This window comes from Aphelocoma coerulescens, chromosome 4 (genome assembly GCF_041296385.1).
Source record: "Aphelocoma coerulescens isolate FSJ_1873_10779 chromosome 4, UR_Acoe_1.0, whole genome shotgun sequence".
In the NCBI taxonomy this organism is placed as follows: domain Eukaryota; kingdom Metazoa; phylum Chordata; class Aves; order Passeriformes; family Corvidae; genus Aphelocoma; species Aphelocoma coerulescens.
The window spans coordinates 23,078,020-23,100,758 of record NC_091017.1 but is presented as its reverse complement, the minus strand read 5'-3'; the positions used below and the strand labels follow the sequence as shown (position 1 = coordinate 23,100,758).

At 37.3% G+C, this 22,739-nt stretch overlaps 1 protein-coding gene across 8 annotated transcripts in view; it reads right to left on the bottom strand.

Moving 5' to 3' along the window:
• Window positions 1-22,739, bottom strand: part of GRID2 (glutamate ionotropic receptor delta type subunit 2) — an 824,945-nt gene that overhangs the window by 265,210 nt on the left and 536,996 nt on the right. For all 8 annotated transcript variants that reach the window (XR_011150528.1, XM_069013075.1, XM_069013077.1 and 5 more), the window contains exons 3-4: window positions 17,676-17,960; window positions 2,410-2,615 (exon numbers count right to left, since the gene is read on the bottom strand). Coding sequence is in view for 7 of the 8 variants with exons in the window: in XM_069013075.1 (XP_068869176.1) it covers window positions 2,410-2,615; window positions 17,676-17,960 (491 nt within the window). In the remaining variant the exon portion in view is untranslated. The remainder of the gene's footprint in view (window positions 1-2,409; window positions 2,616-17,675; window positions 17,961-22,739) is intronic.

Below are 22,739 nucleotides of genomic sequence, written 5' to 3'. Positions count from 1 at the left end.
AAAAAAATAAAAAGATTTCAAACACAGAATTCCAAAAAGTCTGAACAAAGATAAATTCTACACAAGCAAACTCCAGTTTACAGACTGCTTATTTACACAGGCTAGTGTCTGACTATTTACCCTGGAATAGTTGTTACTTGCATAGTAATCAAGACCACGCTTACTACAGCTGTTGCAGTGTGAATGAACCCTCTTCTCAGCTAAACAATGATGGGGTTCAGCCAGAGCAGTCATCTAAGAAGGGACCAAGCAGGAGAGATTATGTGAGGTCTGGGGAAAGGAGCAGACAGCTCAATCCAGTGAGGCAAGCCAAAAGCTTCTCCTGGGCAGAAAAAACCCAAGAGCTTTTCTACATATGCAGTTTTTTCTTACTGTCTTCATAAGGATTACATGCTAAATCCATTAGGTTACACTGAATTTCACAGCTTAACTGATCATGCACAAGGCATAGGCTTTAGAATCAGCATGTCCATTAAATTGTTTAGCAATATCTTAGCCCGCTGGCAGTCCATAGGCTTTATAATTTCTTTGCCCATACAGTACAGCTCCTGGTTTGACTCAAAATAACAGCTTTTAATAGCCATTGTAAAAACAGCCCCAGCAAATTTCTCCTTGTCCAATGACTTTGTATTGGAGCTCAGTTGTTTAGTTTATTCCCTGTCACCAACAGAAATAAGGGCTATAATCACACTCCTGTTTGAGTAACTCTTCCTATTAGGAGGTTCCTGCTGTCAGTTTACCTGTCACATATCATACTCCAAATAAATACTCTTATCCAGCCAAACACCTGTAATATGAAGCTGATGTGAGAGTCTTTCTTTGAACCACACTTGCAGAAGAAGATAATGAGCTTTCCTGGTAGACTTACAGACTCCAGGGAAGGAGAAACATTGGGAGCCTCTTGTATTTCAGGAGTTCTTTGGTGTTTGGTATTGGAATTTTTTTGGAGGGAGGGGGATTGTGGATTTGGTTTAGTTGTTTTTTTTAACTGTCTTTTAATTTTTGGGGTCTTGAGTGGCCAGTGACAAAGTAAGAAGTCTAAAGTAAATTGTTTACTTTCTTGACAACACATACATGATAACTTCAAAAGATGAAAACTACTTTGTTACTATATCCAAGTGTGTAAAAATAAATGATAAAATGTACCTTTATTTAAAAAGAGTGTTTCTCTGTAAGAACAATGCAGGAGTTTTGTTTTGCTGAGTTACTGTAGTTAGAGCCCCCAACCATGCTGCTTACAAGTTGAACTGTGAAATATCTTATCATGCCTCAAGTAAAACACTCATAACTTGGGTGATGAAAACACTGCAGAACAATCTAAAGGTGCCCACAAATTGTTTAAACCTTATGAAGCACTACAGACATTTGGATAGAGCAGCAGACCCTCATTATTCAGAATTAGCAAGCATCAAGTGTGTAATGAGGACAGTGAAAAACCCAGCCAAAAAAAACCAAGGGCAAACAAAATTTTGAAAAAGAAACCAAGAAAGCCCTCTTCTAGCTAATATTCCTAAAAGGCATTCACTCAAGATTGAATATGCAGAAATAGTTTTTGAACTTGAATTTCTGAAGATGAAGGCAATAGCATAGTATAGAAGAAAAGTAATGCAAGTTAGAAACAGATCCAAAGAGAAATTATTGAAGAGAAAAAGTATATTTCTGTGGAACACAACAGAGATTTTTAAGCATTGGTTGACGATAAAGAATATACACACAGGTAAAAACCACATGTGAAATGACACAGTGCTGCGTAAAAAGAAACGTGCCACTCATTTAAAAAGATTGTACAGCTCATAGTCAAATGTCATATGCAGGTCTTCTGTCTCTAAATCCCAAAGAACCTTTTGAAAATCTGCTCCACATTGCTTGAAAACACTTGACTTTAGTCTATCATCTCAAATTCTTCATGCAAATCAAATCTTTCATATATTCCATTACCTTACTCAGTGGCACATAAGAGAACACTATCAACATGATTTTATATTAAAAAATAAAATTTAAATTAGGTAAACACATCTTATTCACAAATACATATTTTATATATATATATGTAAGAGTAATAAAAATTTCAGTTGTAAATATTTCAGTAATGGGTGTCACAATGGCAATACAGCATCTTTGAGCTTCAAACAGAAGCCTGAGGGGTAATCCTTCTGCATATTTCCTAAATCTTCTTGCTCATGCAGGATTTGGTTTTACTTATTCTTTCTTTAAATACACATGCATATTTAGGAACATGAATGAACACCCTTGCATGCTGATCTTTGAATAGAGAATATTTAAACTTTTGCTTGGAGAGGCTGGTTTTTTTTGATTACAATTATGAAGCCAAATAAACTGAATCTTTTGACAGACCACTGTGGTCTTGGTCAGCAAAACAAGAAGAAAGCCTCTTGTTAAAATACATACCTCTGTCAGGAACGATTTGGCTGTGGAAGGGTTCATTATGAGGATAGCCCGTCTCAGGGTATCCCGATAGCGGTTCAGTTCTTCTATTCTCATAGTGGCAAAGAGCCCCGTGATCATTTTATTGATGTTGTTTTCTACTTTCTGTAATGCTACATCCATTCCCTGTTGAGATACTTTGTCTAAAAATTCTTGTATTCCACGGATATCTAGAAAAATCAGAAGCCAAACAAGATGTTAATTGGTAAGTGGAAAAAAAAGACACAAGTAACTGTTCAATTTATCTCTCAGAAACATTATGTCAGGTAGATCCCTGCAGGCTTTGCCTTAATATTCATTAAACCTCTTCCTGAGACATGTTCATTGCATTTCTTAAAGTACTGAAACAGGAGAAAGAGTGGCCACACAACAGCTACTGTCCAGAACAGCCATTAGAAAACAAACCTACAAATACTTGTAGCAGTTTTCCCAATTTGGCCATTCAATCATCACACTTCTTCCTAATCTTTCTTAAAGGACTTTCATGCCAAAATCCATATAGAGCAGCGAGGCCATGGTGACCATCACACACAATTCTTCCCTCAAGCAAGAGTTGTCAGAGGGTAACTGAGGATGAGAAAGGCAGGAAGCAGATTGTTTTCTTTTGAGAAACTCAAAACTATGTTATCCATGCTACATAGCTTAATGTATCTAAGTGAAGCTTGGGCTGTTCACTGATCAAAGTGTCTCATTGTTGTTCTAAACATCACAATTATTTATTTCCTTCAAAAGCAAAACAAAAGCCAGATATGTAGTTGTTGCAATGATACTGCCTGCTCTCATCTGATACCGCTGGCTGAGTTTAGTAAATTTTCCACAGCAAAGTGGTCCTGTAGGGCTTTCTGGCTCACTCTGAGTAAACCCTTCTTTAAGAATGACTTAGAAAGGAAAAATTGATCAGCAAGATGTTGACTGAGTTCACTACCTAGCTTGTAATATATTTGAAGTCTACTGAACTGAAATATCTGTGTACTCTTCACAGATAGCTGGTCCAAGGCTTTGGAAGGGCTTTTTCCAGTACTGAATTCCACAAGCAGGCTTGACTTTTTCCTTCCCTTTGCTCTTTTGAATGGTTTTATCTAAAACCCCAAACTTTATGCTTAAAAATTAAAATCATTCAATGACTTCACAAGTCAGATCAGGGCCTTCTGGACCTCAGGAAAATCCCTTCAGCCTCAGTGAGTCCTCACTATCTGACCCTTGCTCACTACCGCAGATTCTCAACCTGTTTTCAGGAGCTGAGCCACCAGTTCCCTAACGTGACTCTTCCCTCCAGCAGTTGCTCTGACCTGCTGTCCCAGAGGACACTCAGCAGGACATCCTGCCTTCCCTACTGGCATGCCAACCTCCCACACACTCAACTGCTCTCAGTTAGGGGAAAAAGAAATAGCCTTAGAGTCAACACAACAGACACTAGCTGAAACACGCACTATGTTAAAAGAAAAAGAGAAAAAGAAAGGAAACCGGTAACCCCACATAAACGGGAATTTCTGAAGAAACATTTCTCCAAAAAATAAAGGTTCCTCAGGTTTAACAAGGCATTTGTCGCTAAAATCACCAGAAAATATTTCTCCCATTAGAATGCTAAATCTGGTCTCTCCTAGATGTGTAGCCTTAGATCCAGTCTCTGAGGGACTGCAGCTCCTGCTTTGCTTCCCTCTTAGACCCTTGGTGCTGTATCCGTTCCTTGTCTCAATCACTCATTTTCCAGGGGAATGGTCAGACCCGAAGGAACAGGATTTTTATGTGTCTTTCTGCATGAGACATCTTTTAGTTGAGAAAGCTTCCAATTAGACTCTTTCACAACGGCTTGGCTACTCAGATCTTTCATCCTGACCTACCGACTTCCCCTGCTCTCAGCTCTTCTTATGGGGTGGTGGCACAAACAGTAGGATAAGAAAAAAAAGTTCAGTCTGCACAGAAGAAAAAAGGCTCTGCCTGCATCACCAGCAGAGATCAACTAACTAGAGAATATTAGAGACAGCCATCCTCCTCCAGCACCAGTTTATTGAGATGCTACAAATGATGAAGAAACAGCCATGGAATAGCTTATGATCAAACAGTACACAAGGATTATTCAACAGGGTTAGTCCTGGAAGTCTGTCACAGTCAGCAATCTGGGTCTCTTGTCTAGAGCTCCAAAATACCATGAACTGGAAAGAAATGGTATTTTAGGCATTTAGGCTATTTTAGACATTTATCACCAAAACCTCACTCTCCAGACACTGCCAAAATATCAGTATTACTAAACACTTGTAGGATAGTTTAACCATGAATAAAATACATGCATACACTAAAAGTAAAGCTCCATAAGAGAATCAGATACTAATTACAGCTTCTATTTAATATCTAAATCAGGAAAATTAGATTCACTCTAATCAGAGATGTTAGAATTTTTTTGGCACTTTAAATGCCAACAAGATTATTTGAAGTGCTACAAATACGTTTAGTTTTATGCAAATGACAAAATAACTTCTTTCTGCTTTAACCCCTTAATTCTAAAGTTCCTGGGGCTCATACACTGAGGATTACTCAGGATCCATATAATGAGTAAAACTGGTTGAAGTCAAAATCATTGAAGCACAAGGAACACTTGCAGATGGGATCTAAATATGCTATCAAAATATCAGGAAGAAAATTTACTTAGGCTATGAAAGTCTTTTTAAAAACTTAAATTCTATCTCAAAAATCCATATATTTTCTGACACCAGAACATGGTAAGCAGGAACCACCAAACAAAGTTTTATTTGTCCTTTTTGAAAACAAGAACATAATTTCACTTGACCTGAATTTATAAACACACTGGGGTTATTGACTGATATTCTGCATAACCTGTGTTGGCCCAGAAGACAGATTATAGAATCAAATGTCTTTCTTTGCCATGAAGGTCTGCATATAAACAATGAAACAATTATACTGATTCTTCACTAAATGATGGGACAAAAGGGACAGACATCCAGTATTATTCTCTACATTTATTAGGTGACTGTGCCAACTGTATTGCATTTGTGTGATATGCTTTTAGGAAAATACCACCATTCCAATGGAAAATGTACCAAACCAGGATTCCTACTTCTTCTTTATTACTTCTGTCTTTGGCATTAGCGCAACAAAAAGATACAGGCAGGAAATAAACACAGACACTGGTTATATCTCAGCTTACCCAGTAGCAGAATAGAGCTATTGGTGGTGCTCACCTGATGCTGTGAAACAGCAGAAAGCATATTAAAACACCCTGCAATTTAAATGCTATTTAAATCACGATGGTACTTCCAATATTTCAGCAGCAAGTCACTAGCGCTGATCATATTCAAAGAGTATGCCAAAGAACAGATGCTGCCACTGAATGGGCAGCATTATCTTTCCTGCGTGGATTGTCTGAAAGTGGCACATATCCACACTGAACTGTGGAATCATCTTTTTAATAGATAAACTCCTTCTGCAGAAAAATCTGGCAAGCAACCTGTGGCACAGATGGCTTTTCTGAGGAGACACAAGACTGTTCATGTCTGGAACACAGGTGTTTCTTGCCCTGAATTTGCTAGCCAACCTGTTGCCCAGACAGAAGTCACATTTTTACTTTCTATTTAAGTCAGATGAGTCATACTCATAGCCAGAAATTCAGAAGAGTTTCTCCATTATCACCAGTATTAATTATCCTCCTTAGTGATCAAAGCCAAACTTAGCACATAGAGAGAGATCAATGTTAAAGCCAAAGTTGCTATCTCCTCTCCCAGCTCAGTGCCACTATTATTTAGTATCACATTTTGTGGTTTTTTCACTACGCGGGCATCACTCCCAGTCTTGTGTGCAGAAGAACAGAGCACCCCTCTGTAATCAGCATCACCGACAGGGTTAAACCAGACTGGAAAATTACATGAAACATTACCAAACATTCTCCTTATAACCAAAACTGTGCTCAGTATAAGAGACTGTGAAGTTGTCTTGGAAACGCTAAAAAACAAAGCAAGCACAATTTTTCAAGGCCTCTGTTTCAAGGCCTTCCCTGGCATAAATAACCATGCCACACATGCTCATACACAGAGCATCCTGCAGAAGCGAGCTCAAGGCCCAGAGCCTCTGAAGCAGACCTGGCTGATATATTCAAATGCAGGTACTCAGTGTAACACTGCCCCAGCTGAGATCTGAATTCAGGTGACAGCTTCACCAAACTTGTCATTACTGTGTCAGCTGCTGTGGATTCTGACCTAAGGAAGAATTTAGGAAATGAAGCATAAACTCACACCCCATCTTTTCATTGAACAATCTTTTTGATACCAAAGAAAGCACAAGAAACAGGTTAAGTATGTTAAATACAGAGCGTGCTCAGAGAAGAGCAAAGTGCCCTCCACAGACTACAGGTCTAAATCTTAAATGACCAGCCTGGCAGGAACACTCAGACCTCACCTAACAATAAGAACCATTTAATGGAAAGCTCACACACATGCTGTGACTTTTGGGGCTGTCCAGAGCAGGGCCAGGCATGGGACTTTAATGAGCCTTGTGGGTCCCTTCATACTCAGGACATTCTATGATTCTTGCACAAGATTTTTTTTAATGATAGGACCAGATCTCATTTCACTTTTTTGTTCTCTCTGCCCCCCCCCCCCCCCCCCCCCCTTCATAACTTTCCTTTGCCATCTCTGTTTTATACAGAGGGAGCAAGTCCCCTAATCCATCTTGGAGAAAGCCGAATAATCAGGGCATCCTAGAGCAATACATGCTGGTTTTCAGGCATCTCATACAGGAATACCAGGATGCATATGCAGTGAAGATTTTATAAGCTGAATAAAATGAACAGCAAATATTAAATAACTCATATGCTAAGTACCTCTTACACCCTTATTAAAAAGGAAACATCTACAAGTAGATGCAAAGTTCATTAAAAAATTCTCAGATCACACTATAATCAGAAGAGAAAGATGGCACTATTCACTAATGGTAATAAATTAATCCATCCACCCGTATCATTGTGTTCCACCTAAATTACAAGGCACTCACTGTGCACTTTGGTTAACTCAAGCCTGGCTTACAGTCATTAGCTCATCCTCCCTCTGATGGCATTTGAGATCTGAGAACATTCTCCTCAGAGTATCTGGCTGATAAATACCAACTGATTCAGCTGTGGTGGTAAAGGTGAATGTGCCTGTCATAAATATTCACTGGCTAATTTGTGCAAAAGACCACTTTATTTGTACAGATGATGAGAAAAGCCATTGTGTAAGAAATAACACTGTTCAAATGCTTATCAAGATAGCTTTACAAGTGTACCACAGTGATTCTTCCTTAGACAATGCTGGCTAACCTGACAGCAACTATTAACTGTGGTAAGGCACTGTACACAAGGGAGGTGTGCAGCTTCAGCCGGACTCTGATGGTGCCCCTGCTCTGTGTAAAGGCTTGTGCAAAGCGTTTGCACTCCTGTGCATGCTGATATCTATTAACGTGGTTAAGATGCAGCCTGATGAAAACAACAATTTAGCAGCACGATTCAGTAACAGTCCTTCATTTTACTTGCACAGCAGTGGGATTCCCTTTCATTAATTGTCTTATATGTAATTTGTTGAACCTCCAAATTAAAACTAATTAAAAAAAAAAAAATCATCACAGCTTTTTCATATTAGCATGTGGGAACTGAGAGGGACAGTTACTTGAGCAATTTCATCTGGATGATGAACTTCAGAGAATATAGCAGTACTTCAAGCTCATTAGAAGTAAATTCAAGCCCAAATGTTTAATTACATATAAAATCTCATTTATAATATCAGAATTTCTGCAGCCTAAGAAGTGGAGATATATCTTGGGAAAAACTGAACATTTGTAAATGGTACAAATGACCGGGGTCTTTTTCTTCCTTGTTTGTAATTTTCTGACATTTTTTACACATAAAAAAGAAGACAACAAATTGTCTCAAATTTTTTAGTATCATTGAACTGAGAAAAATGAAAAAAATACATTCGTATACTTTTTTCCTTTTTGAAGATGTTTCCAGTTCAAATTGCAATGTAAGCAGGTGATTGCAAGTTTTGTTGTTTGATATGAACTATTTTAGCATTAATGAAATATCTATGTAATCCCTATTTTAAATGTTCATTCAAATATCATTTACATTAGCTACTCTTGTGTTGTATTATACATCAGTTATTAGAAATTTTCCTTTAAATAAATTAAATCAATACAAATATTCTTGAGCAGCTGAATCAGTGTTGGGGGAAAGATACCAAAATTTGCAGTTTTCAAATCCTGCAAGACTTCAGTTTTGAACTTTACTGATGGTTGAAAAAAGATGCTTCCTTTGAGTTTCTTTTTGCCCTTTTTTTTTCTTTTTTTTTTTGACTAGAAAGAAAGAGGGAAAAAGCAAAGAGTAAAAAAGATAAATAAGAATAAAGCTAGAACTAATCCTTCAGAGTATCAGTTGTTACTGTAGCTTCTCAAAAAACAGAAAGGAAGTCAGATTACGATCACCAGCCTCACTCACGAAGACTGACATGGCAATATATTCTATCTATGTACTTTTGACTGTGTAACCTGCTTTCTATCTCTTCATTCAATTTCCTTTTGACCACAGTTTGCATTAGAGATTTCCAGAAGGCTTCTATGGGTTGTCTTTTGAGCGAAACCACCTGTTGCAAAGAAATGAATTTTCCCTGCCTGGCGCCTCCAAATCACGCCAAACTTAAAAAAATTATCCTCAAATCCTGTACAACAGAACTTTATATCTCTGTGTAGATAAAAGTCTTTATTAAATAGCAACTATACATATATATTATATAAGTCCATCTGTGTGATTCACCAACTCTCCCTGTAAGTCACTGCTACTTCCCTGTTGGTTGTTGTAAGCATGAGGAACAGTGCATCCCCTTGCAGGGAGGTGGGGTAAAGAGCAACAAAGAGAGTGTCCTTGCAGTGAACAATGTGTCTGCTTGGCACACTGAGAAAGTTGGGGCTGTTCAGCCTGCAGAAGACAATCTTGTGTGGAGATCTCATAACAACCTTCCAGTACCTGAAGGGGGCCTACAGGGAAGCCAGAGAGGGACTCTGCTCCAGGAACTGCAGTGATAGAAGGAGTAATGAGGTCCAAAGGAAAGAGGGATGATTTAGGTTAGATACTAGGAAGAAATTCTTGACTATAAGGGTGGTGAGGCACTACCACAGGTTGCCCAGAGAAGCTGTGGATGTTCCATCTGTGGAAGTGTTCAAGGTCAGTCTGGTTGGGGCTCTGAGCAACCTGGTCTAGTGGAAGGTGTCCCTACCCATGGGAGGGCATTGGAACTGGATTATGTTTAAGGTCCCTTGCAATCCAAGCTCTCCCATGATTCTGTACACATTATAAACTTCCTTAAGACAAACTGTTCTCTGTGCATTGATCTCTTCCTAAAGAGCATTTTCAGTTGATTAAAAGTTTACAGCATAGAAACAGGAATATTTTATGAGTGAACTGATGCTGTGAAGAACATAGCTTACAAAAGTAAAGCTGATAAACTAAGATTTAGCAGTAGTGCTATAAATATTTTCTAGCTCTTTCCTATCTCTCTGCTTCCTCTTTTTCTTGACTGGTTAAAACTCTCAGAGACAAGTTTTCTTTTCAATTCATGATACTACTTGACATTTATGATGTTATTATACCTAATTCATTCTTTTTTTTTCCCAGTGGTGATATAATTTCTTCAATTCAACACATAAAAATTACTTTTCTCAATAGTTTCCTCATTTGATTACGGTTCGTTTATATAGCTGCCAAAATATAAACTTACAAACTCAATTTTGATACTTCTGAGAAGACAGAACAATGTGTAAAGAGTTGAAAAATACTTAGCAAACAGTAGCAGATATCAAGTGTAAGCTTCAGGTTTTCAAATATTCTTTAAATAAATTACTTTTCTTCTGATGCAGGCTGCATATACAAATGAAATCTTGTACCTACCTCTTCAAAACCTTAAAATAGCACCTCATTTACAGAGTTTCGCCTCTGCACAGCTGTTGGGAGAACACCTACAGTTTTATTTTGAACCCAGCTTACTAACAGAACACAGGTCTGTCAGGTGAAACCTTTGGAAACTTTACTCATCCCGTCCATAAGGGCTGCAACATGAGGGAGTGACAAACACTCTCTTATCTTTCTACATATTCACTTATAGTCCCTGCAATACATTTCTCCAAGTGTTATGTGGCTGAAAAAGAGAAGCATGTCCACTTTTCCACTAGAAAAATTTTATAGTATAATTCAGAAGCTGAATAATTTTAGGGTCGCCCAAAATATATACCCAATTTGCAGTGGCAATGTCAATCAGCAAATGCAAGTTGTGCCAGAAGTTCTCACCTGACACACAAAAGTTACACAGCTGAAAATTAATGCTCCTTTCCTTATCTGAATGACGTAATAAATACTAATGGGAAAAAAAATTCAGTAATAAGCCTGAATTAATTATATGTTTATTGAGGCACAGTGAAGCAAATGAGTGTGGGAAGCTGGCAAAGAGCCAGATGAGTAATAAACAGTTTTAAGACTGTCTGGAGACAGACTTGAGAATATTATAGTCATCAAGCAGCTGAAAACAGCCTCAGGGTAATTATAAGCATTTGCAATCGATTAAAGAGAGCATGATTCTTTTATGAGTCTTTATTAAACTCGCATTAAAACTTAAAATGATTAGAAAATGTTATGGTTTCAAGCACGTCTATGTCAGTGGTCATCATACTTACTTCTGGAAAATGTGTGTGCAGGAAAGTGTCCACAGAATCACTTACTCTACATGGTTTTAAAGGAAATGCTGGGAATTTGGGGCCTACATACTGATGGGCATCATCCCAGAACATCATGCTTTAAAACACAGGAGGTAGTCTTTCTGCAAGCAGCACAGCCTTTCAAGTTCCAGGTATAATCCCTATTTTTCCAGGATCTTTAAAGAATAGCACTCCAGTTCTTTAGCATTACACTCAATTTACTTGAAAACCACTGCCTTTCTGGAGTAGGGATGAGGATAATGCTCTTTTATCTTCATAGCTTCACAGACCTGTTTACTTAGGCTGAACTCCTCAGTAATAGAGATGTCACTGCTCCCTCCTTAAGATTCTGTTTTATTTTGTCTCTTGCTCCAAAATCATCTCTCAGATTGAACTTGAGACAGCTTCTACTGGCCAGGTACCTCACACCACTGCCTTCATTCTTTCCTTGTGCAGAAATAATCTGAAACTCCTGTATATGATAAAGGAGCAAGAAGGGAGATCCATGAGGAAGTTTTTCAAGACACATGCCCACTAAACTCTTTCTTACTGCTAAGCTCCTCCTTTTTGCTCCAATCAAGTCTTGACAATTACTTTTTCAACCTCGGTTTCCTATGGGAATGCCTCCTTCAGCCTCACAGAGCAAATCCCCTTCCATAGCCTTAATGCTTGCTTTTTTTCTCCTCTTTACAAAAGTTAAAATTAAACTACCACCTAAGGGAATGACAAATATCCACTGCCAAATATCTGCAGTATTAGTAGGATGGTCAAAAAACTGTAAGCAAAGATATCTTAGTTCTGGAATCAGTAAATATTTCATGGATCTCCATTGGTGGCTGCATATCAAAAGCATGCTGGGATGAAATACACAAGGTTATGCCAGAAACTTGGAAAGAAAAGTGGGGTTAAGAATTTTTTTCTTTTAATATGAAATACAGAAGGGTTTTAAATTTTACTATCATCACTATAAAAGAATGGAGATTAAGACTAAATTAATTCTCCAGAAAAAAAATCTTATTCCCTAAACCTTTCAAGAGGAAAATTGCAGAATCTTTCTGTCTACTTTAGCAGCAACAAAACATTAAAAATAAATGTTTTCAAACAGCTAGACTTTCTGTCTTTCATCTTAGAAATGCAGAGATACCTACGCTGTAAATTGCACAAAATTCACAGCTGTGTTCTTGCAGTGATTTACTGCTTTCTTCATAAAGAATTTACTACTACAGAAAAGTATCTACATTTTTTCCTGGAAAATACAGTAAGCTGTAAACTTCCTGAGAGTAAAACACGAATTGCAAAAGCTTGCCCCTGGTTGATACACCACAGAGATAAAACCCAACAGTATGCTGGAATTCCAGCTCAGTCTGCTTATACGGCCTGGGCTCACACATTCTGGTCTCAAATTACTATTTAATTCCATGAAATGTATCTGTCTTTTGCATGTTAGCTTTTGGGGACTGGCAATTGTCAGGTGCCAGTCTGTGGATGAGGTAGGATTTGCTGTTTCAGACTGCATTTTGCTCGCTTTGAACTTGAAGCCATAAAGATTAATAACTTGGTAAAGCTTGCTCAAAATATTTACAGATGGCACTGGTTCTCTTTCCAAATCCAAACTCTGTGATTTTCAAAGGTGTAAGTTATACATTTGTAGTGTCCCGTATGAAAATGCCTTCCCTGAGAGGGTGCTGATGCTCCTAGGGAAGAATTCAGAGTTAGTGGAGGAGCTTCCCGGTCTCTACAGCTGCTTGTAAGAAAGAGATGCACAAACGCCCTCTGCACAGTGATCCTACAGATTGAGCTGAGCAGTCAAGAATGAAGTGAGTAGGAGCTGATTTGGCTGCTTAAATGAAATAAATTTGGCTTGTACATACTGTGGGGATAGTAATTTTAATAGCACTTTAAGAAAGGCATCAGTCTACTGCATAATTTTGCTGCATTTCATGCCGCCTACTCTTTATCTCCACAAGAACCTCTTTAATGGCCTTTGAAGAAGTGCAGAATTGTTCTCGAATGCTTTTAATATCCTTGTATTAAATTTTCTTAAAAAAAATCAGATTTCAGGTCCTGGGCCGGCCTTAACTTAACAAAACACACTGAATACAAGGGAACTGTCTGCACTGAGAGTTTGGTCTAGATCGCGCTTGCAGAGTGCAAGGACTGGGGAAAATACAACTTGTTCTGATTTTCAAAAGTTCATCTAAATTTATAAACTACAGATACAATTGTAGCAAATAAAATACAATATCACCTAAGCCTGTTCATACTAAAATGTTCTCTTTTCTCACACCCCCACTCATTAACTACTACTGTTAGCCTTACATTTGTTACTGGGAAGGCTCTACCACTGACAAGAGACTATGGCTTTTCTCAAGTCTTTACTTAGCTTAACTAACTCAACAGTAAGAAAATATTTTTTTTACAATTATCAAGGCATCCTTTGTTTTGTCTTAGTCAGCCTATCTACAATTTTACTTGGAAAAGAAACATCATTTGAAAACTTAGATATCAATTGCTTAAGAAATGCATTTCTTCCTCACTTTTTCAACACCCAGCTGGTTATGACATAATGAAAGAATTGCTTTCTTCAAAGAGTTAACTTTCTTTGTCAGTAAAGAGCCTTTAAGTAGACCTGAAGTTTCTAAAATTTAGATATTAGTACAGTAGTGTTAAAACAGTAAAACTGAATATACTCATCTACTTATATTCAAAATAAGAATTTGAGATTTTTAAGGAGGACAACACTGGGCAAATTATTCTCAGACCTGCAGAAAACATTTCCATTATAAAAAAATGCCCTGATAATGAAAAGGAATCAATGACAGACTGCAAGATAAAATTCAAAAGCAATTCTATTGATAGGATTAAAAAACTATGATTTTGATGAATTGACACATAAAGGTTTGCAGCTTATATTGAAGGTGCAAGGCAACTGGTTTAGCACAGTTTGTGCTTTGGATAAGATCCCAATTTTACTGTAGGAAAATTTATTTTAAATATGAAAGGTCCATTTTCTTCACAGAGCAAAATTATTACTGGAAATAATTTCAGTAATACAACTAAAGTATTTAGTTTTAAGTAATTAAATTAAATCACTATACAAAATAATTTATTGGAAATGAAAGTACTGGAATTCTGCTGGTTGCTGGAATCAGTCAGTCTATCAGTGCTTTTACATTTTCTAACTTACAAAAAGATAGCAACGATTAAAAAAAAAAAAAAAAAAAAAAAAAAAAAAGATCAACACATACCAGAATCTGTATTCTCATTATTTCTCAAGAGTCATTTTTACTGCTGTGGAGACACCACTTCATGTTATGATACACACCTTGAGAAGGAGCAATCACTGCACATGAAAAAATTGCTGCTTGTACAAACATCAGTTTTGCAGAGGGCTGGGCACAACATACCAATAACCTCTTCCTAATATGAAATTAATTCTAAGGCAGGTATCGAACTCCCATCTACTTCAATGTTTAATACTAAATGTTCTATTAAAATTTCTAATATTAACTGCTGCAAGCAGTTACACTGAGCAAAGCTTTTAGCAAAAATTTTATTTTAGGTCTGTATGAGTGGAGAAAATAAATAAGTCTCACAATGAAGCAGAACCTCTCAGGCAAACTGAGGAATGGGACTGGGATCTTCCAGAGGAAATTGCAACCATCCTTAGCTGCACTGAAACTGAGCAAAGGGATGGATTATCCCTGGACTTCCACCCCATATCTGCATGCCTAGTCTTGACTTCTTTCTAAAACAGGCACAGAAGCTAACAGCAATGTTCCCTTCCTCAGGGTCTTCTGGAGTTTTTGGGCCAACTCTCTTTAAAAAAAATCCAAACTAATGCTGGAATCATTTTTTTTTATTTGTAAAAATATTTCATATCTACAGACCCACCTAAAGAATGGGTTTTCAAACATCACAGAATCATGGAATGATTAGAGTTGCATGGGATTTCAGGACATCACACTGTCCAACCTGCTGCTCAAAGCATGGTGAAAACTGAATTCAGACTTATCCACTCTGTAATCCATTAAGAAGTGATGCCAGCTCCTCTTTTCATGCCACTAATTTCTTTGTCCCTCTCTTTGTGCTAGTCCCTCTTCCATCAACAGAAAATCCCAGAAGAGAAAATGTGAACTGCTAACATAAGAGAAATGTTTTTAGTTCATCAATAAAATAGCAGGAAAAGGGGAGAAAGTTATATAATTTGTTAATATTTACAACAATCTGGCAAGATTACTCTCTAGGGGCTACTAAGAAAATAATGTCATCCTGTGTCTGAGAAAAATTGCTGTCATAGGTAAAAAACTGGATAAAAGAATTATGGACAGGCAAAACACAGTGTCATACGTAATGATTTCACCTAACACAGGGTAGACAAGAGTTAGAGGGGCATTCCAGTATGAGCAAGACATGGGAATGGAGAGCCAGTGAACACCTCTCATAGTAATGGAAAGAATGAGAGGCCTCAGGTTAGAGATGGTGATCTGAAAGTTCGGCTCTCCTGTTCGTTATTAAAAATGGAGGAGGAAACAACATAAAATTTTATAAAGAAACTGTAGGAAGCAAAAGAAGAATACAGAAATTGCTTGCTGCCCTGGGATGGCTGTTGAAATCAAGGATTTAGCTTGATACAGTTTAAAGAAACATACCTTTGCACAACTAGTATCTCTACTCAGAGTTGCCGGTTAATTTAAAAATCAGGTTGTATTCAAAATCATTCTATCTGTGGCATTAAATTTCAAACTATGCACGCACACCCCTCCCCCCAAAAAAACCAACCTACTCCCCCCTCCCATCCAAAACACTCAAGCCACACAAACAGTTAGAAATATACTGCTCAGTATATACTAAATGCAGAAATTTTTTTTGCACCTTTTCCTGATGTTTGTGATGGTGATCACTAATCAGTCAGATTGCCAATCTGTCTTGGTTAGTATGGCATTACTTGTAGACTACTGAATTCAGAATGCCAGAGAGGCTGGTACAGAGACTTAGTATTTGCCACAGGTCCCATCTGAAGATGATGTGTCACTGAATGAGCTACTGCTCTGAAACTTATTCCCTGCAGGCAGGCAGACAGGCCTCTTTGTTACGGAAGTCACACCATTATGAAGTTCTTAGCCAGATATCAAGGATAAAATAACATGGTGTCTGAACTATAGGCTCAAATTAAGAATTGAAACCTGAATAATATAACCCAGTATTTTTGAATATAATTATTCAAAGATATTAATTATAAAATTTTGCTGGAGGCTTTTAAACTCAAAAATACCTGCTAAAAGATACATCTTAAATGAAAAGTTCATAGTTGTCTTCATAGATACCTGGCAATTAAATACATAAACTCAATTTCGGAACAACAATACTCTTTGCCATGAGAGTTTTGGATATTTTGGTTTTTGTTTATTTGTTTTGTAGGGGTTTGTGTGTGTGTGTTCCTTATTCCATGGCTGGTGCTTTTAGGTGCTGCTTTATTATAAAGAAGGATTTTCCTATTCATCATTTTCTGTTCCTCTAATTTAAGAATTTATTATGTAGGCAGGGAACAAAAATCAATAACACCTGACCTGAATGAACCAGATATTATGCACAGCATTCCACTGAAGTGAGCATTTTCCTATAACTTAAAGATTTAACTTTGAAAATAAGTTTTAAAATGCTCATCCAAGCCAGTCATGATTACTTATAAATATTGGATGCATCTGAAGAAAACAGGTCTGGTTGCAAAGCAATTTTCCGTAGAAATAAAGATTATTAAATTCGTTAGATAATGCACCCATAGTGGAGAAATCTTTCCAGTTCTCCTGTCAGCTGTAGAAAATATCTGGACCACAATTGGCTGATTCACCGAGCTGGATGGTACAGTCTTGTGACACCGCCATCTGTGTCACACTTACTCTATCACACAAAAACCACCAATTCAGCACCTTCCAGGAACACTGAATGAACTCGAACAAGAGGGAATCTTGTCTTGTCCAAGACCCCCTCCTCAAGTTCTTCACTCTCCAGAACTTCTCTTTACATGTTTTATATTTATGACTAGCACCTCGTTCTTGCCAAAACTGTGACCTACATTCACCCCTGCTTCAGATTCTGGCCAGAAAATAGATGCCAACAAACAGAAGAGATTTACTACACAATAAATAAATCTACAGAATGCAAATCTTATATGTTGCTTCTTGAATTGTCATTTTACGTTTCTACAGTCCAAAAAAACCAAAAGAGTTTGCTAAAATCTTTTATGTTTCATAAACATGGGCAGAATAGAAAAACACGTAAGTTCTTCATTTATCAGCTAACTCTAACGAAGACATTATCAAATAAATCTGTAAATGCTGATGGATTTTAGAAGTAGACTTCTCTGAGGTGCTGTGAAATGCTGCCAGAACCATAAATGTTCACAAGCAAAACATAATCTATTGGAAGACTATAAAGCTCTAATGTGACACTTTTCAACAGGATTATGGATTTGACAAAAATCACCCTGCTAAATAAATACTTACCATAGTCACTATCGTAAAAAATAATGAATTTCTGCCAGGCATATTCTGTGACCACTCTCAAGATGACATCATTTAAGTAGACAGGGGGCCGCACGGAGAGCGTGTAGTCATCGTTGCGGTTGCTCCTGGTGAGCCCGCAGCCGCTCCTTGGCGTTCCTGCCGTGGAGCGCTGGATGAAGAGGTGAGGGATGTGCATGGCATCGGCCAGAGACTGCAGGGATCCTGCTGATGTGCAGCCGATGGAGCTGACGAGCGCCAGAATGCCTTGGTTCATCAGGTCACAGGCTGGAAGAAAACACAGCGACACCGGGACTGAGAGCGGGTCAGTGCACAGGGCCTATTTGCTGTCAAAACACAAACACTGGGAGCTGAAACACAACAAGACTAATCAAGGAAAATATGGGTACATTTTTCAGATTGAGTAATCCAGACATAAAATTAATCAAAATCATGAAGCTAGTCTATTCACTTTGAGGTGTCTTGTGGTATAAGGTGTAAGACTGTCCTGTCCACCCTATCCAGAAATGAATTCTTCCTTAGAAACGAGACCCACCACTGGATCTTCTCAAAAACACTAAGAACTGATTTCAGCTATGGAATTGCCATGACCACCCAAGGAGATAAGTACTTTTCAAAGCCTAGCACAACAGCTCCACGAATAATAGTATCATTGCATTATACAGGGAAAACTCAAAGAAATAACAGCTCAAGCTTTCTGTCAACTTTTGAAGACAATTGAATAGCATTATGGACATTAACCTGTCCAAGGAAAAATGCAGTTTCTTTTGGGGTTTAAGAGGTATATGTATATATGGTATATGTATATCTAACGTAAACTTATCATTTTCTTTAGAAGACAAACAACCCTCCCCCCCAAAAAGCTAGTCTTATAAATAGCAAAATGTATTGAAAATCAGTGAACAGTTTCTATACATTTACTTTCCTCACCTCCTTAAGAAAGGCAAGAAGTTGACTGTGCAAAATACAACACCTTACTAATGGTCCTATTAGTTACAGTAGGTGGCTCTGAGTATAATACCAGTGACATCCATATTAATACAAAAGGTGTTTATCATGAATATCATGATACAATCAATAAATATCAAAGAAATTAATAATTATGTCAGTAATTTTTAAGGGTTACCCTGTAAACCAGAGTCTATACTGTGTTTCTAACATGCTGGAGAGCTTGAATGAAGAAATAACATGGACTTGTAGCGTAATTCCCCAGAGCACACCCAAGGTTAAATTTTGAAATACTCAGTTTGCCACTGGCAGAGTCACACAAGCAGTTAACCTGCATTTACACATGTAAATGAGTAATGGGATGGCAAAGATTAATATGTATTTACATATTAATATCTAATACTAAACTGTACAATTACTTATTTTGCAGGACTATTCTGCACACGCAACAGGTGCAAGCAAAAACAAGAAACCCACATGTGAGAAAATATTCCCCTAAAAATATAAAACCATATTTTAGTTCCAGACCTGTTGCCTTGTATCATATGGCTCTTACTCACACTGAGTAATATTTTAGTTTGCAAACACCTATTGATCTCAGTGGGAATATTTTCAGTGTGAGGAAAGGAGTTCCACATTCAGGCCCATATGGAGATTGATTTTGAAGCCAAAGGACATCACCAGAGGTCATGAGTGCAGAAAACCACCTTCTCCTAAAGCCAGATCATTATTCTCATTAAGGGACAGAGATCTGGAACATGAAAGTGTGTTTTCCCAGGGCCTACTGATGCTGCTGCTGAGGTTTTGTCCCTTGTGAACTCTTCTGAGTTCCTTCATGCAGATAAATATGGGATAGAGAGCGTTCCCACAGAGAGCTTTCAAAGTGTTTTGGCTTAGGATAAACTGTTCCCTCTGTTACATGCTCTGAATACAGCTCAGCTTCTGGACTTCAAGTTAAAGGTAACACATTTTCAATAACTGAAAGTATCCTTCTTCAGAAAAGTATCAAATATGATTGGTAATGGGACAACAGAATTACCAGCATCTCATATGTTTCTTAAATTTGGAACATTTCAAAACCATCTTAATAGCTATTCATCTTTTATGCTGCTTGTTACAGTCCTTTATCATCACTTTCAACAAAGATAAAAGACTTGTCAAGTGAAATTTTTAGGGAGATGCTGAATCTCTTTCTTGATATGGTTTTCCTGTACCAAGGACTGCAATATCTAGGTTGCATATCCCAGTGAGAATGCTACTGCTTGAGACAAAAACTATTTTTGTTGATATAATGTTAGATATTGATAGAATTGATATAAATAAAATTCATTAGATTTTGCAAAAGCCGATTTTTAATACAACAAAAATTTAAGTTTTTTGACTCTGATGTAACCTGTTCAAATAAAATATGTACTGTGACCCTCCAGTCTCTCAAACCTGACTTTTAAAAATATAGCCAAGTCAAAATGCATTACAGAAATTGCTTGAAAATGTCTTAATTTCCAGGCACACTTTCAGACCCTGAAAAACCACTCCATGAAGTGGGAGACATGCTTTTTATGAAAATTGTTATTGAAACATGAAGGGGAAGGAAACAGCATGGAACGTTCAGCTCCACAGGACCGAATGTTAATACTGGCAAACAAACTGAAAAAAAGGATTAAAATCTTCTCCCGTGACACTGCATCACATTTGTTACGATAGCCTCAGGACCAAAGTTGCCTGGGTGTCTCTTTATTCCATGGAATGCTTATGAGAATTTTGAGTGCTGGATTCGAGCAATAGGCACTTAATTATGCTCAAATAGACCTTACTCCTGCACACTTAGAGACTATTTAATACACAGAGAGTCAGCTCTGGAGAAGGGACAATATCTCAGAGGCAGCTTTTTCTAGAAAATCAGTGCATGAGTTTGAGAGTTCACCTCTGAGTAAAACTGACTGCATTATTCTTCGAGCAGAAATATAATTTCTGCAGTATATACACATTCAAAGTAAAGCCTATGCAATATGTCAAAATATTATCTACAATATTCAAATATTCCTCAGCCAAGCAGATGTTTTGTTCTCTCCATGAAAAGAGTTGATTGCAAAAAAGCACAAGACTAAGGTCTATGTCTTCTCAAGCCTTTTTTCCCCCCTCACTAACAAAAACCCTACTAAAATCCTTTTCCTCATGTTCCAAATCTTTCAACTGTATCTTATCAATTGACTAAAAGCTATAGTTCAAACATATTTGAAATCCTGGTTGCATTCCTTTCTTGAGTCTGAAATATCCAAGTTTTGTTTTGCCCCATCTGCACTAAGAAACCCACTTGCATATATATATACACACACATATACATATATATATACACATACACACATACTTAAATGCTACCTTGGCATTCAAAACTCTGTTTCCATCTCATTTACTACAACCTCCTTGGTCGATTGTATTTCCAAGCTGGTATTTAGTCTACTGCCAATATGATCAAGGAATATTAGTTTGCCATCAACTAGAGAAATAAAAATATTGCTGTGTCTGTTAAGTCCTCAGTCATGTCTGTAGAAATGCCAAACTCAAATGGACCTGTACACAGCTCCATTGCAAATTTAGCAAAGAAGGGGCAGAAGTTCAGTAATAGTGTTTCTAAAATACTGATTCATACCGTAAGTTACATTTAAACATCTGTTGTCCAGATATTAGTTCACCCTTATAACCACCACACAGCAGATGTTATTAACAACTTCATCTTCACCAGCTAAAGGAATAAAACTGATCACATTATTTTAAGCATTGCATAGAGAGAATATTAAGAATATTAATAAGATAATTTAAAATGCTTCTCCATTATATATATATATATATATATATATATATACATATATATACATATATATATATATAACGCATAGCACACCTTGGCATGCATTCAGCATTATGTTTAACTCTGCAGCTTATCTGGGTTTTATTCAAAATGCAAAGTTTCTGAATTTTCAGCGCTGGTGGGCCAATCGCCAGTAACAGAAAAGCAATCTTTTAGAGTAAAATCTCTTGTTAGTTTGGCAGGCATCTAAAGAAAATAAAAAACCTAATTTTGTGGTTAGAATGCTATTTTTTTAAAAATAAAGACCACAGCCAATTCAATTTGAAATAAATAATTTACATCTAGGCTATCAGCTTGTACAAGCACTTCCAGCAAAGCAGAATTTAAATGGCTGTGGTAACAAATGTGTCCTTAAAATGAGTATTCTCTAGAATGGAAACAATGGTAGGTCCTTAAATAACTACTAGTTGCTGTAATTTAGAAAGAAAACAAAAAAAAAACCCCTATAAATAAGAGCAAGTTAAAAACAGATGTAGGAATAAATAAGAAGCAACAAGAAAAGGGGATTATGGAGAATTAACTATTGCTATGAAAGTGAGAATTTTCTTACTTATTTCTCCCATGTTCTTCCTGATAGTAAATCACATCACCCTCATCTACTGTGAACTGATGAGCCAAACTGGAAAAAAAGTAGTATAAGATCTCTAGAGACTTCAGTAGCAGTCCAGATTTGCTCCCACTTAAATTTCTGGTTAAACAAAGTCAGACCAACTCTTAAAATTATGTTTTTGGAAATGCTAAATGCTGTGCATACAGAGTGGGGAGGGTCCCTTTAAATAATCAGACATGTATTCTACAGTCCTTTTCATCTTCTAGAAACTACCAGGCTCCTTCAACAATTGTAGCATTGTTTGACTGTGGTGATGTTGAGTGAACAAAAATCACATCTAAATGCTGTTCCCAGAATCATGGTCCCACGGGCCTGAGTCGCACACCCCAATGTCATTCCCCTGAATGTCCTCTTCAAAGCTGACATCATTCCAACCTCACTGCTCCTGGATGTTTTCCACATATTATCCACATGGATCAATGCCTCGAAGCTATTTATCTGAATGGGAATCTGGGGAAGAAAACTTCTCTTGACTGATATGTCTGGTTTGGGATAGAGACTATAAAACAGTTTGTTACTCTGTACATCTGCTCTATGCTTTGAAAGTGCTCCAAGGACTTTGTCACCAGGAGGGCTCCATACAGTTGGGCCAAATTTGCTTTCCTTTGGTTTCTGTTGA